The following is a 16,920-nucleotide window of genomic DNA, read 5'->3' on the forward strand; positions in this document are numbered from 1 at the left end:
GGCGGCGGCTGGTGACGGCAGCGTGGAGGAGCGGCGGCGGCGGCGGCGCGGAGGCGCGGCGGCGGCTAGGGTTAGGATCGTGCTGCGATAGATACCATGTAGAAGGACAAGATATGAGCTGTGCAATCTCGATGTATTGATCGGTGCACCAGGCACGTATATATAAGTACAAAGGTGGACCATAACCTCAACTATACAAAGAAAACAGGACGTGAGGCCTACATACAAATATACACGTACACAATATACTCAACAGTCTTCTATGAGTGCAAGGCTTGTGAATACCCAGGAATCATGCAGGGATTGGGGTATGACAGACCATACGTACTACAACCCCGACGATTACTGGTTTTGGGACCCGGAGTTCATAACAGACCACGCTGCCAAGCTGACAGCCGCTGCGTTTAACTACGGTCCATCCTAATATACTGATCCAAATACGAAAAAGCAAAATGAAAACGGCCGGCCCGACGGGCGCGTCAACAGAATGCGGATGAGCGCAACACAGCCGAGATCACTAATGCATGAATTTTATAGACAAATAAATCAGATGTTGGAAGACTTAGATGTGACATAACTAATCCTTATTAGATGAGGTTCAAAACAAAATCTTATTAGAAGAGAATTAGCAAATCCATTTACTAGAATACACGGTTTGTTTGCTTTCATGTGATTACGATCTATTGAAACTTTAATGGAAATTATATTTTTTACATGTGCAAATGGTAAGGGGCAGCGCTAGGCGTCCGCCGGCGGATAATTTGAGAAGATCCACTGCCTCTATAACCGTTAGATTTGTCACAATCCAACGGTCCAACCCCCTCCTCATCTTTGCAACAGAGCACATGTTGCACAAACCCTTATGTAACATTGGTGTTGTTGCAGAATTTTTTTCGTCTTCACATTCCCTGCAACATTGACCTTATTGCAGAATCAACTTTTGCAAAACGGATGACTTTGCAGAATTTTTTTTCGGCTTCAATTTTCTGCAACATGAATGTTGTTGCGGAACAAACTTTTGCAACATCGATGTGTTCCAGAATGTTTTTTCGTCTTCGTTTTTCTGCAGCATAGGTGTTGTTGCGGAAAAAACTTTGCAACACAGATGATGTTGCGGAAAAAAATCAATGAAAATGAAGTTACGGAAACGTAGATGTCGCCGGCAGCACTGCCATTGTTCGCTGTCGTCGTCCCCAACCACAAGGTCATCCACCTCCAACCGTCAATTCCCGTCGCCGGTCGCGTCGGCTACCGAGCACGCATGCTACTCCATGGGTGCTTGCTGTTTGTACCCGCTAGCCTCCGCTTGCAAGCTACCTCCATGTACGCCCCCCTAGCCGCTAGATGCTGCTTGCATGATACCTCCATGAACAGCCTGTTACACCCATGACTGGGTTGGGGAAGGACATGTCTGATCACAGCCCAGTGGGCATGGGCTGGCGTTGTCCTGCTTGCATGCGTGATGCAAGAGGCTGGATGGTTTTGGGGAAGAAAGAAAGAAGGCAAGAAAAAAAAATGTGGCTGTGAGCAATCGAACGAGATGATAAGGTAGCACGCGAAGCGGTGCGTGGGCCCCAGCGTTTTGATTTTCGGCCCAAAAAACTAAATTTCGGCCGAATTTCGGCCATCTCGCCTGGGCCCGGTATATGGGCCTTTCGTCCGAATTATTTGGCCCAGTTTGAATTTATTTGCCCGGCCCAGCTTCTAGGGCCTTCATGTTACGCTTCTGCTCATATAAAAGCACGAACGCAAATGTCCCAACCCTAGAATCGCTGTTTTTCCTCTCGCTCCTCCTGTGGGCGGCGCCGCCGCTGCGCACAGAACACATCCTCGCCAGCGTAGCTTCTCCGGCGTCCGGCCAACGCGCTCACTAGCCTCCCGCCTTCCTCCACATCTCCTCGCCTCCACCCCATCCAGTTCGTGCCATTCGCTGCTCCAAGACAAGGGCATGGCACTCGGCGGCTGCGGCAACGAAGCTGATGGTGCACGAGCCAACCATGAAGGCAGTAGCACGGGGCAGCGACAGCAGCATGGAGGGCGTCCTCTTGTTTGGGAAGGTACAAGCTTTCTTGATGCGTATACATCTCAATCAAGTACGTAGATGCAGTTTCAGTTTCAGTATGTAGATGCAGTTTCAGTACTTGTGCTTCTTTAGATGAATGAGAGGCTGCAATATCATACAGGGGTAAGAAAAACTCAGTCTTGATGATTTGAACAGAGTAGTGGCATCATTAATCTGAAATACACATGCATCTTGTAGTCACCAAGGATTCTGACAATGTTTTGACTTGGTATATAATCTGAAACGTACATGCATTTGGTAGTCAGAAAGGTTGCCCACGATCTGGTAATAGAAAAGTGGTTACAACCAGTGGCTTGTGCACAAAATTAAAGCTTTTATTATCACATCCAACCACTGGCTTGTATATTTGCAGAAGCATCCCATGTTTGAATCGATCATTTATTTAGATCTACAACGCGTCCAATATAAACTTCAGTTGTGTTTGTGTATTTAACTAAGTAGTTGTTGACCACTGATTAATTTCAATGTCCAGCGGTACTAGAGCATCAGCTTGTATATAAATTATTTATTCCTTAGTATCTAAACTAGATAATCTGTCTGTACTATTTTTGTTCCTCATTCATATCAGGACACCCTAGTAAGAAAGGTTTGCTTTCTTAGCTGTCTACTCTTAACTGACCGTCGTTCTTTTGTCATGTGATTTTCAGGTAATGGAACTGCAAATAGGAGTGGCAGCGGCGACCAGGATGCATGTCATATAATTTACTTGTTTACTATTCAAACCTTGAAGATACGTGCTGAAGAAGATCAAGAGAAAGAGAGAGATATAGATAAAGAAATTGATCCAAGTGCATTGCTAATGGATACCACAATGTTTGATGAAACAAACCCAATAATGGAGTGGCTGAATGAGGATGTAGAGGATCCGATTGTGGATGGAGCTGATGCAGCTAGTGCTGTTTTTGAGCAAATAAGGCGCCTCAACTCAAGCAGGAAGGCGTCTTATGTTGGTTCAAAGGGTAATAACAAGAAAAGAAAGAGGAATGATGATGATGAGAATGAGTTTCTTGAAACTGAGAGTGAGGATGATGAAGAAGAGAATGAATATGTTGATAATGACATCGAGGATGATGATGGGGTGAGTGAGGATGATGAGGATGGTGAACAAGATCAGCTAGAGACACAAATGCAACTTGAAGAAGAGACACAAGTACAAGTTCAAAAGGAGGCACCAACAAGCACTGGCCATTTGGAGACTAGATCTGGACGACTTATAAGGAAGAAGACCAAGAACGTCAACAGCCTCTACTCGTAAATTTGGTAAGTCTCTTCTTTTTGGTGTTTCTGATTCAGGTTTGTTACTTAGAAAAATCTAGCTTGATGTATATGTTTAAAGCGGCTGATCTTTAAATAGCTTGATGTATATTGCTTTCTTTAAGTAGGTTGATCTTTAATTGTTCTTGTGCTCTAATGTTTATGCTCACTGTGTATGATTAGTACTGCTGTTCTAATTGCTCACCTAGTAGTGTTGCTGTAATTGATACTTATCTTCTTGTATTGTTGCTATAATTGCTACTTATCACATACCAGTGATGTTCTAGTTGCTACCAATCACTTAGTAGTGTTGTTCTAATTGCTACTTAACACAGTATTTTAGTTGCTACTTGGAACTGCTAGTTACTTAGATGTATGCACTCTGTATCATGACCCTTCCTCTGTTTTCTCCAAACCAGAAATGGCACGTGAGCAAAGGATATCAAGAAGCTTTTGGATGTTGGGAAGCTTGGAGCTGATGCTTCAAATAAGCTGATGGTTGTCTTTTGGAGATGTTTCTATGTTTAATGCTTTAAAGTCTTTTGGCTGCACTGGACTATTTAAACTTTGAACTATGCTGTGATGGTTGAACTGATGCTGGACGGTTAAGGATTTATGTCAGAGGCAACTTTATAACTAATGTGTGCCTGTTATGTTGGACTGTTAAGGGTTATGTTGGAGGCAATTTTATAACTAATGTGTGTCTGCTATGTTGGATTGTTAACTGTTATGTTGGAGGCAACATTATAGCTAACGTGTGCCTGTTATGTTGAGCAGATTCAATTTTCTTAATCCCTAGAGCTTATTTGCTAAAGTTTATAAGATCTCTCCTGATGGTTGTTGTGCTGATATGTTTTGCTCTATTTTATTTAAAGTTTTGTTCAAATTTCGGCCGAATTTCGGCCAAATTTTGGTTAAATTTTGGCCAAATTCTCAAATTTTGATTTTGCAATTTCGTCCGAGATTTTGCCGAATTTTTTGAAATTCCCGAAATTCGGCCATTTCGGCCAAGGACGAAAAAAAACACAAACCGAAATTCATTTCGCTGGTGGGCCCACTGTGACACGCGTCGTCCTGTGCGATGCGGCGGATAAGGGAATGAATTCAATTTCTTTCGGTTTGTTTTCGTACGTGCTTCGGACTGCCGTGATCAAGTCACGTTCGGACACGGTATTCCATCGCAGCACAGCTCGGTTAATAAATCATGGACGGGAACCTTTGGTTGAAAAAGTATCTCCGGAACGGAAACCTAGCCTAGCTCTCATATATATCGTACTTATACGTCTGCCAGGTCGTCCTGTTGACAAACGTATCAAGCACCGTTTGATCCCTTCGATCAATGGGTCTTTGCCTCGGCAAGAATACTGCTTCGCCCTCGCCATGGCCGGACCTCCCCACCGAGCTTGCCGCCCTCATCATGTCCCGTCTACCATCCCATCGAGACCGCCTCAGTTTCGGCGCTATCTGCCGTGACTGGCGCCTCGCTGCGCGGCAGCAGCTGCCGCCGGCCATGCCGTGCATCAGCCTCGGCCGCGGCGCTTACCAGAGCATCGCCGATAGCAAGGTGCTTCGCTCGAGCCATGGCGCTGATGTCGCCTCCTTCGGCAGCTACCTCCTCTACAAGCACCGCCGCCGAGTCTTCCTTCGCGATTCTTCATCCACCATCGAGATCCCGAGGGACCACCATGAGTGTGCCGACGAGTGCAGCGATAGGGGCGCCCATGACCCATGTGGCTCGAAGAGAACATGGCCACTGATCGCCGCAGAGGGCGTTGCCTTCACCATGCGTAAGGTCCTCGTGTGCTCGTCCAGTCTCGTCGCTGCGATCCTTGGCCGTGACGTCCGAAGGCCAGGTTCCGCTCATAGCTTGGTGTTTTTCCGGCCGGGCACCGGTCAGCTCTCATGGGTGCTTCTGCTTGCCACCAATATGTATGGGTACAAGTGTGGGTACAAGTACAGGGACATCGCCTTGTACCGTGGAAAAATCTTCGCGCTCATATCGTCGGAGCAGCTCTTCGCCCATGAGATTGGACAGCCATGTCGCGTCGAGCATGTCATCAAGGAAAGCACACCGCCACCGCCCGGGATCGGCCCATTGTCGCCGTCGTTTCTGGTGAAGTACTACATGGTCGTCTCATCTGATAATAGAAAGCTACTAATGGTGCGGTGGAACATCCCTCACGCGGCCTACGTTCATCATTCAAAGATGAATCTGCAAGTGTTCGAGGCAGATTTGGAGAAGACACAGTGGTTGGAGGTGAATGACTTGGATGGCCAGGTCCTCTTCCTGAGCAGGACTTGCTCAAGGGCACTCGCGGGCTCATCGACGGAACACTACGGGCAGACATTTCGAGGAAATCGTGTATTTATCTTGGGCACTGACTGGGCAGAGATACGGAGGCAGTTGAACCCATGCACGTGCCATGATTGCGAGAAGCTCGCCAATGGTGTTCCAAGCTATTGCGTGTATGACATGACGAGTGGAAAGCTTAGCCTTGTTTCATTACGCAAAGGTCGTAGAATGAGAAATCCAGGTTCAGAATGGTTCTTCCCCTCTGGGTGAAAACTGAAAATCCCCAATGTGTAACTCAATGCAGAGGTACTGGAATGAGAAATCCATGTTCAGAATGGCCATTTCCCTGAGGGTGAAAAATCCAACTTAATTCAACATTTCAAAGCCTCCTAATTTTCAGTAGTGCCAATTTGATTACAGTAACATGTGTATATAAGCCTTATTTGGCCTAAACAAGGCGGTCTGCGTTCGAATTTTAGGCAATTTAATGTCACACAATGGTGTACGAGGGCTATTAGGTCCTTTGGGTCGCATTAGAACTGACCGACAAGGTAAAGATAAGTACGCACTATGTGTGAAAAATCATTGTAAAGGTAAATAACGAATGTATGGCTGGTTCATACATATGATCAATTGAGAGTAAATCTTTTCTATCTACTATCTACTATACATCTTATAAAAGCATGCATTTGATGAATCCAAATGATTTGAGTCATCCAACCACCTATATCCAACATCTCACGCAGCTGGTCCATTGATGTATCCATCTTTTCTTTGCGAAGAAAATGATGTATCCATCACATCATCAATAATTCAAAATAACAAGTTAACTGCATTAATTGTAATTTGGAAATGACATTAATTGCATTAAAACAATAAATCTTGGAATCGATATTAATTGTGGTTAAGCTTGAAAACAATACTACTGTCAAACTGGACGTCCGTTGCATGTATACGATTACTAGGTGCCAGAAAAGAGATAACCAAATATGCTTAGAACTTTCCACCTGTAGCAAATAATAAAATCTGTTTTTATTTGAGCGAAATTAATTAAATCTGATATACATGGAAATTTTACATACCAAAGTTACCCTCAACGGGGCAAGCCCACCAAAAGCGGGGCTCCCAAATTCAAGCCAAGCCAAGCAACAGATATATGTACAGTAAGAAGTTGTTGCCACTCGTTTATCTCTCTCAAAAAAAAAAACCCGTTGCCACTCCTCTACTTCTTCCCTTTACATCGTATCGATGGATCCCCAGGCCGGCAATAATATTCGCCACCACATTCCTTCCCCCTCCCTCCACTAGAATCTTCTTCCCTAGTCGAGATGTTGCTCGAAACGAACCGGCATTGTCGGTCGAGCTGAGAAAGCAAATGGCCGGCGACTAGAGAGGAAGAGGGTTGTTATGCGCACCCATGTCTGTCGTACTACTGGTGGATGTTATTAGAGGTAATTATTTCCTAATATTTTTATTTACAAATTTGTATGACAAACCAAAAAAATATGCATATCGGTCGCCCTATGTCTTAGCCACTCACAACGAACACAAGTTTTTCTTTGCAAGCCGGACAAAATGGTCTTATAGTTCGCGTAGTTAACGGAGATTTTGCTCATCGTTGCACTCCCAATGGGAACTATGTTCCGTTGGATGACACAATTAAATATGGTCAGTCGCATAAACAGCGCCAACAATGTTAGCATGGCATTGCTGGTAGCCATGAGATGAATGGTTTTCCATCTGCCTCATTCTCCCGCCCCTCTTCCTTCCCACAAATGTCATCCGCTCATATTTTTCCCATCAATTCTCCCTCCAACATTTTTATTCTAGCCCTTTTATTCACGCTCATTGTTTTCCCGTCATATCTCACCTGCTTGCCCATCCTATAAAACCAATCATCTACATGTTGTGTTGCATCTGTGCTTTAGCTGGCTAACTTAGTATATTATCACTGAGATATCTATTGATTCTTCTATTCATGGTTTTACTTATTTTATGTCCCATTGGATTTTTAAAGGTGTGATTTGAATGAAGCAGAGATATACGATAGGGGGTCCCCATTCCATTCGATGACCTATCGAGTAAGACAACCTTGTATAAGATCTAACACAAATTTGGACTCCCAAGAATGAACCCGGAGGAAATACGAGTATAACCTTAGAGGTTGCATGGAAGGTGGAACAGGGTGCTAGCACTCAAACATATGGTTGGCCCGATGTACACTTCATCTTCCATAATATGGGTCTCATAGAAGGAATATGTGAAGCAAATTCAGGTATTTGCTCCTACGAATTCCATCCAGTTATTTGGCAGTATCATAGTTTGAATGTCCATCTTAATACTATTTGGATTGCGTAGGTGTACACTGAAGACACATACTTTTTTGAAAGAAATTCATTGCTTTGCGTGGATGAAGCTACTATGTGGTGGATTCGACATTGCTTGATGATGTAAGGGGGTGGAGTGCATCATCGAAGGGTGGTGCTACCTCTAAAGATTGCTATATAGGGAAAATCCCGCATCACCAAAGGGCGGCACAAGAACTAAGAGCTCTAAATTATGTAAGAGTGTTGCATTATCGAAGGGCGCCACAACCTCTATGAAATGTACAACAATGATGCAGATGACTTCGTGGAGGTCCAACTAGTGCTGGTCACATTTAGACACAATCACAGATACCTTGTTCGGAACCATGTTAGCGAGATTAGTGATGATTACTTCACGTAATTTTTATTTGGTGATTTAGTAACATTTTATTGTTTGGTAATCTGAGTTATAGTATTTTAGTTTCAACATTCAGATGTATTTTAATTTCATGTTGAAGTATTTCACGGGGTATCTTAAGTTTTTGTGATCATTATAAATGTTAGCTCACATATGGGAATTTTTTAGGATAGTCAGGAAGTCGAAAACTAATATAGATAGAAATATGTCTCGTACGTAGATAAAAGATCATAATAGAGAAAAATCTTAAACAAACATAGGTAGAAATATGTGTCTCACAAGTCAAGAAAGAAAAACAATTGTGAACCAACATGTGGTGGATCGTTAGGAGGACAATGGTATCCCCGGTCCAATGGGGTTCAAGTCCTAGACTTGGCACTCGTGCTCTCATTTTTATGGGATTATTTCAGGCCTTTCGGCGATGTTTGTTCGGTATGAGGAGACACTCCCGTCGATTATGAAGGCTCTTACGGCGAATTCGTCAATCTCAAGATATTGTTCCGGCTTAGTATCTCGGAGGTGCTCCTAAGGTAGGGTGTGTGCGCGCGCTCATAAGGGTGAGTCTATGTACGTGTTTGTGAGCATATGTGATTATACCGTGTTAAAACAAATTAAATATGTGTCTCATGCATAGAGAGAAGTTTGAAACTACATTAATACGTCTCTTAGATAGATATATAAAAGAATCATTGTGATATATGAGAATGGTCCATGGTCTCCGCCCTAGAACGGAAAGTGGTAGGCGGCTACGTGGATGAACCCGATGGAGACCACAGTCATACACCTGCTCGTCAACCTCTGTTTATGTCTCTGTCTGGGTGGCCATGGCGAAGTGTGGAGTAGGTGTTCAAACAAACTATTGTACGTGAGAGCGTCTTCGAACATATTTGGGTCAACATCAAGTGAGTAGTCACCAGACAACGTGGTAGTGAGTAGTCACCAGACAATTAATCGTCCATCTTCATGCATGCTCGATGGCCGTGGATGAGCAGATCCGACCATGGAAAGAGTTTTAAATTAAGGTAGCTGATGATTCCATGCAACTTTGTCCCTCGGCAGCTACGGTAAAACTTGGTGATAGCTCAACCACACTCTTCTGCGAGAACCGATGGTTAGGTGGTGCGTGCATTCAGCATCTGGCACTGAAAATCTATGCACGTGTGCCACTAAGAAAGTTCCTCTGTAGGTCGAGCTACATAGAACCTTTTACCTTCGGCCCTTCAACATTATTTTGAGATCCGTACTCTCCAACAACTTAGAATAAGAAGATTTCTCTTTTTTGTTTCTCTCAAATGAAAAAACATATAGACTTCAAACTTTGCAGATCAAACAAACTTTACAACTTCAATGTGTGAAAAAACTTTCAGATTTTTTGGACCGACATAAATATACAAAATGAAGTTTTTTTTAGCATTTAAAAAGCATGAAAAAATTTGAAAGTTCTTTCCCACATAGTAATTAGAATGTTTAGCCATCTACTCTTGGGATGTGTGTTCGTGAGGACCGTCTGGCATAGGTTTTGTCAGGCACTTGGCAGACAAGATTGGGTGCCTAATCCGAATAATGCACAGAATGTGTCGTGCGCAACACCAATGCAGAAAAGCTTAGTTATGACGTGCCAGAAATAGTCTTGCTGGCGTGGACACTCGACGCCCCTAATATGTCGTCATTGTTAAAATATAGTGGTGGCGTTGGTGCTCACGTCATCACAGTTTTAGATACCTATGGCGTTGGATATAATTACACAACGGAAATATCACACATAGCTATGGCGTGTGACATGTTATAATCCAGTAATAGGATAAATCTTCACGGGCGTTGTGCATTGTGTGAACGCCTATTTTGAAATGAAGCAAAAAATTGCTGCCAGTAGGAAATCGCTGCCAAAGCAGCATAATTTGTTATCAATATATATATAAGCACGTTTTTGTCCCACATTGATTTTAATAACATATTTGCATTAATACACATCATTTCTTCACATGCATACTTTACCACACACTAGCTAGTTCTTATCGATCATGACTAATTAAACATCCACTAAACTAAACCATGCCTGCATATTACATGTTCATTCATTAGTTATCCTAGCTAGGTAGATAGCTAGTAGTACATATATACTATCAACCTTCGTAACTACTAGCACGGTACTCCTCTCCTTTAGGAACAATTTTGAAGAAGAGAAAAACTTCTGCATCGCCATTGTGTAGCACAGACATCCACCAATCTTCAATCTTTAACTCGCAGTCACTCAGTAGTTGGCTCCATTCATTAATCTCCTGCATCGCCATTGTGTAGTACATCATCGTGGTGCAATCAAGTATGTACCTTTGAAATAGGTATTGTCGTCGGAAATAATGGTCATCTCACCAAACCGATCGTCATTCATCACATGAGGCACAAGACATCTAGGGAGCTTCTATTTTTGAACATAATAGGAACATAGTAAGCAGTAAGAACACATATATTCTATGAGTTGACAGAAGAATGTATATGAAAAAGACATACTATAGTAGCGATCAAAATCTTACCATGCATTTTCTAGAAATGTTGTTCTTGTTCAGTGTGTGCACTATTGGCAGGTATGCTGCATCATTTGGACCAGCTCCGTAAGTGCATTTAAGCGACTCAATATCAGCAACAAAGGACACGAGCTACCTCTTTTCTTGTCAAGTAAGCATACTGCAAGCAGTGTAATAGGTGTCATCTGCTAAGTTCCGCATATTTCTTGGAGATAGAAAATAAGCTGAAATCTGTAATATTGCGCCAATCCTTTCCTATTAGCACAATCAAAATATGTGTGGTCTACCTCATTATAGATCTTATATTTGAAATTGAAATCATCTTTCGTTTTTGAGGTGAGTAGACATCTTAGTCACCTCTTCCCTGTAGTGGAGTAAAAACCTACCTAGGACAAAAATTCTTGCATAGCAAGGGATACACTTGTCGAAATGTAAAAAAACAGAAATTATACTTTGAAGCAAAAACCTTATATTATACATTCCTAAGAAGGAAATATGTATTATTACCGTATTATATTTGTAGTCACTTTGAAGCGTGAAGGAGAAGCATTTATTGTTGTGAAGGTGAGGATCGTCGCACATACCCCAAGTGTCGAAACAGTAGGGGCACTCTTCCATTTTGTGCTGCGTTCATATAATTAAAAAATGGACATATTGAGTGCCAGAAATTCGATGAGATGGAACTAAATCTACATTTCACCAAAACATTGGAAACTCTATAGACATTCTCTGCAAAAATGAAACATAGCGCAAGACACTTCGCGAACAACAAATGCAATGTTGCATTGACTAAAACAAGCACACACCGAAAAATCCAATCAATTCACAATTATCACATATATGTAATTCAGAATAAACACATTTGTACACATGTAATGCATTTCATCATCACATTTATACATAATGTGTGCATATCATCACAATATTACGGACACTAGAACAAATGTACATCACATGAAAATAAATTGGTACAGGGAGATCTCATACCGCCCGGTTTGAGAGAGACGGCGCTGGAGGGAAAGAGTGGTCGGACGCAATTAGTTGTGGGCGTAACGGCGGTAGCACAATGGGGGGCAAGGCGGGGCGGGGAGGATGGCGGTGGCACGGCGGGGGACAAGGCGGTGTGGGTAGAACATCGGTGGCAAGGTGGGGGTGATGGCGGGGCAACGGTGGTGCTACGGTGGGGGCGAAGGGCAGGGGGCAGGGCGGGGGCAAGGGAGGCAGCGGAGTGTTTGTCGGCGACGCGAGATAGGGGGAGATGCTGAAAATGAGTTCTTCATTTCCCAACAATGCTAAGTGCTGGTTCGGGGTTAGTGCTAGCACTGTTGGGGAACGTAGCAGAAATTCAAAATTTTCCTACGCGTCACCAAGATCTATCTATGGAGAGATCTAGCAACGAGGGAGGAGTGGATCTACATACCCTTGTAGATCGCGCGCGGAAGCGTTCAAGAGAACGGGGTTGATGTAGTCGTACTCGTCGTGATCCAAATCACCGATGATCCTAGCGCCGAACGGACAGCACCTCCGCGTTCAACACACGTACGGAGCAGCGACGTCTCCTCCTTCTTGATCCAGCAAGGGGGAAGGAGAGGTTGATGGAGATCCAACAGCACGACGGCGTGGTGGTGGAAGTAGCGGGATTCCAACAGGGCTTCGCTAAGCGCTGCGGGAGGAGGGAGATGTGTCACGGGAGGGAGAGGGAGGCGCCAGGCCTTAGGTATGGTTGCCCTCCCTTCCCCCCACTATATATAGGGCCAAGGGAGAGGGGGAGGGTGCAGCCTTGCCCGTTCCTCCAAGGAAGGGTGCGTCCAAGGGGGGGAGGAGTCCATCCTCCCCAAGGCACCTCGGAGGTGCCTTCCCCCTTTAGGACTCTCCCCTTTTCCCCTTCTCTTGGCGCATGGGCCTCTTGGGGCTGGTGCCCTTGGCCCATGTAGGCCAAGGCGCACCCCCTACATCCCATGTGGTCCCCCGGGGCAGGTGGCCCCACCCGGTGGACCCCCGGGACCCTTCCGGTGGTCCTGGTCAATACCGGTGACCCCGAAACTTGTCCCGATGGCCGAAATAGCACTTCCTATATATAATTCTTTACCTCCGGACCATTCCGGAACTCCTCGTGACGTCCAGGATCTCATCCGGGACTCCTAACAACTTTCGGGTTACCGCATACTAATATCTCTATAACCCTAGCGTCACCGAACCTTAAGTGTGTAGACCCTACGGGTTCGGGAGACATGCAGACATGACCGAGATGACTCTCCGGTCAATAACCAACAGCGGGATTTGGATACCCATGTTGGCTCCCACATGTTCCACGATGATCTCATCGGATTAACCACAATGTCAAGGACTTAATCAATCCCGTATACAATTCCCTTTGTCTAGCGGTACGATACTTGCCCGAGATTCGATCGTCGGTATCCCAGTATCTTGTTCAATCTCGTTACCGGCAAGTCTCTTTACTCGTTCCGTAACACATCATCCCGTGATCAACTCCTTGATCACATTGTGCACATTATGATGATGTCCTACCGAGTGGGCCCAGAGATACCTCTCCGTCACACAGAGTGACAAATCCCAGTCTCGATTCGTGCCAACCCAACAGACACTTTCGGAGATACCTGTAATGTACCTTTATAGCCACCCAGTTACGTTGTGACGTTTGGCACACCCAAAGCATTCCTACGGTATCCGGGAGTTGCACAATCTCATGGTCTAAGGAAATGATACTTGACATTAGAAAAGCTTTAGCATACGAACTACACGATCTAGTGCTATGCTTAGGATTGGGTCTTGTCCATCACATCATTCTCCTAATGATGTGATCCCGTTATCAATGACATCCAATATCCATGGTCAGGAAACCGTAACCATATATTGATCAACGAGCTAGTCAACTAGAGGCTTACTAGGGACATGGTGTTGTCTATGTATCCACACATGTATTTGAGTTTCCTATCAATACAATTCTAGCATGGATAATAAATGATTATCATGAACAAGGAAATATAATAATAACTAATTTATTATTGCCTCTAGGGCATATTTCCAACAGTCTCCCACTTGCACTAGAGTCAATAATCTAGTTCATATCGCCATGTGATTAACACTCACAGGTCACATCGCCATGTGACCAACATCCAAAGAGTTTACTAGAGTCAATAATCTAGTTCACATCACTATGTGATTAACACTCAATGTGTTCTGGGTTTGATCATGTTGCTTGTGAGAGAGGTTTTAGTCAACGGGTCTGCAACATTCAGATCCGTATGTACTTCACAAATTTCTATGTCATCTCCTAGATGCAGCTACCACGTTCTATTTGGAGCTATTCCAAATAACTGTTCTACTATATGAATCCAGTTTACTACTTAGAATAATCTGGATTAGTGTCAAAGTTTGCATCGGTGTAACCCTTTACGACGAACTCTTTTACCACCTCCATAATCGAGAAAATTCCTTAGTCCACTAGTTACTAAGGATAACTTTGACCGCTGTCTTGTGATCCATTCTTGGATCACTCTTGTACCCCTTGACTGACTCATGGCAAGGCACACTTCAGGTGCGGTACACAGCATATCATACTGTAGATCCTACGTCTTAAGCATAGGGGACGACCTTCGTCCTTTCTCTCTATTCTGCCATGGTCGAGCTTTAGGTCTTAACTTCATAACTTACAACTCAGGCAAGAACTCCTTCTTTGACTGATCCATCTTGAACACCTTCAAGATCATGTCAAGGTATGTGCTCATTTGAAAGTACTATTAAGCGTTTTGATCTATCCTTATAGATCTTGATGCTCAATGTTCAAGTAGCTTAATCCAGGCTTTCCATTGAAAAACACTTTCCAAATAACCCTATATGCTTTCCAGAAATTCTACGTCATTTATGATCAACAATATGTCAACAACATATACTCATCAGAAATTCTATAGTGCTCCCACTCACTTCTTTGGAAATACAAGTTTCTCATAAACTTTGTATACACCCAAAATCTTTGATCATCATCAAAGCATACATTCCAACTCCGAGATGCTTACTCCAGTCCTTAGAAGGATTGCTGGAGCTTTGCATACTTATTAGCATCTTTCAGGATTGACAAAACCTTCCGGTTGTATCACATACAACCTTTCCTCAAGAAAATCGTCGAGGAAACAATGTTTTGACATCCTATCTGCAAGATTTCATAAATAATGCAGTAATCGCTAATATAATTCCAACAGACTCTTAGCATCGCTACGAGTGAGAAAGTCTCATCGTAGTCAACTCCTTGAACTTGTCGGAAAACATCTTAACGACAAGTAGAGCTTTCTTAATGGTGATACTTACCATCATTGTCTGTCTTCCTTTTAAAATCCATCTGTACTCAACAGCCTTACGACCATCGAGCCATTCTGCCAAAGTCTACACTTTGTTTTCATACATGGATCCTCTCTCGGATTTTATGGCCTCGAGCCATTTATCGGAATCCGGGCCCACCATCGCTTCTCCATAGCTCGTAGGTTCATTGTTGTCTAGAAACATGACTTCCATGACAGGATTACGTACCACTCTGAAGTAGTACACATCCTTGTCATCCCACGAGGTTTTGTAGTGACTTGATCTGAAGTTTCATGATCACTTATCATAAGCTTCCACTTCAATTGGTGTAGGTGCCACAGAAACAACTTCCTGTGCCCTGCCACACACTAGTTGAAGAGACGGTTCAATAACCTCATCAAGTCTCCACCATCCTCTCACTCAATTCTTTCGAGAGAAACTTTTCCTCATGAAAGGACCCGATTCTAGAAACAATCCCTTATTGCTTTCGGATCTGAGACAGGAGGTATACCCAACTGTTTTGGGTGTCCTATGAAGATGCATTTATCCGCTTTGGGTTCGAGCTTATCAGCCTGAAACTTTTTCACATAAGCGTCGCAGCCCCAAACTTTTAAGAAATGACAACTTAGGTTTCTCTAAACCATAGTTCATACGGTGTCATCTCATCGGAATTACGTGGTGCCCTATTTAAAGTGAATGTGGTTGTCTCTAATGCCTAACCCATAAATTATTGTGGTAATTCGATAAGAGACATCATGGTATGCATCATATCCAATAGGGTGTAGTTATGATGTTCGGACACACTATCACACTATGGTGTTCCAGGCTGTATTAGTTGTGAAACAATTTCCACAATGTCTGAATTCTGTGCCAAACTCGTAATTCAGATATTCATCTCTATGATCATATCATAGATCTTTTATCCTCTTGTCACGACGATCTTTCAACTTCACCCTGAAATTACTTGAACCTTTCAATAATTCAGACTCGTGATTCATCAAGTAAATGTACTCAACATCTACTCAAATCACCTGTGAAGTAAGAACATAACGATATCCACTACACGCCTCAGCACTCATTGGACTGCACACATCAAAATGTATTACTTCCAACAAGTTGCTTTCTAGTTCCATTTTACTGAAAACGAGGCTTTCAGTCATCTTGCCCATGTGGTATGATTTGCATGTCTCAAGTGATTAAAAATCAAGTGAGTCCAAACGGTCCATTTGCATGGAGTTTCTTCATGCATACACACCAATAGACATGGCTCGCATGTCTCAAACTTTTCAAAAACGAGTGAGCCCAAAGATCCATCAACATGGAGCTTCTTCATGCGTTTTATACCGATATGACTTACGTGGCAGTGCCACAAGTAGGTGGTACTATCATTACTATCTTTTGGCATGAACATGTGTATCACTATGATCGAGATTCAATAAACCATTCATTTTAGGTGTAAGACCATTGAAGGTATTATTCAAATAAACAGAGTAACCATTATTCTCCGTAAAATGAATAACCGTATTGCGATAGACATAATCCAATCATGTCTATGCTCAACGCAAACACCAATCTCAATGGTAGAGGGAGCGTATGATATTTGATCATATCAACATTGGAAACACTTCCAACACATATCGTCAGCTCACCTTTAGCTAGTCTCCGTTTATTCCGTAGCTTTTATTTCGAGTTACTAACACTTAGCAACCGAACCGGTATCTAATACC

General features: G+C 43.3%; 1 protein-coding gene and 1 pseudogene across 1 annotated transcript; both read left to right on the top strand.

Annotated features, from left to right (window-relative positions):
- LOC123158654 (GDSL lipase-like) overlaps positions 1-577 on the top strand; it is a 6,212-nt pseudogene extending 5,635 nt beyond the window's left edge.
- Positions 578-1,725: 1,148 nt separating this feature from the next.
- LOC123158156 (ATP-dependent RNA helicase DRS1) lies at positions 1,726-4,129 on the top strand. The gene is made up of 3 exons (XM_044576257.1): positions 1,726-2,057; positions 2,731-3,343; positions 3,757-4,129. Exons 1-2 carry the CDS (start codon positions 1,949-1,951, stop codon positions 3,336-3,338), a joined length of 717 nt encoding a protein of 238 aa, XP_044432192.1. The 5' UTR covers positions 1,726-1,948; the 3' UTR covers positions 3,339-3,343; positions 3,757-4,129.
- The last annotated feature ends 12,791 nt before the right edge of the window (positions 4,130-16,920 follow it).

The sequence above is a fragment of the Triticum aestivum genome, chromosome 7B (genome assembly GCF_018294505.1).
Source record: "Triticum aestivum cultivar Chinese Spring chromosome 7B, IWGSC CS RefSeq v2.1, whole genome shotgun sequence".
In the NCBI taxonomy this organism is placed as follows: Eukaryota; Viridiplantae; Streptophyta; class Magnoliopsida; order Poales; family Poaceae; genus Triticum; species Triticum aestivum.

What these genes read in the sequence shown, in the direction of transcription:
- LOC123158156 (XM_044576257.1), top strand. Translation starts at nt 1,949, where the DNA reads ATGGCACTCGGCGGCTGCGGCAACGAAGCTGATGGTGCACGAGCCAAC. An exon ending in GCGTCCTCTTGTTTGGGAAG is followed by an intron (nt 2,058 to 2,730) that starts GTACAAGCTTTC and finishes TGTGATTTTCAG; the next exon opens with GTAATGGAACTGCAAATAGG.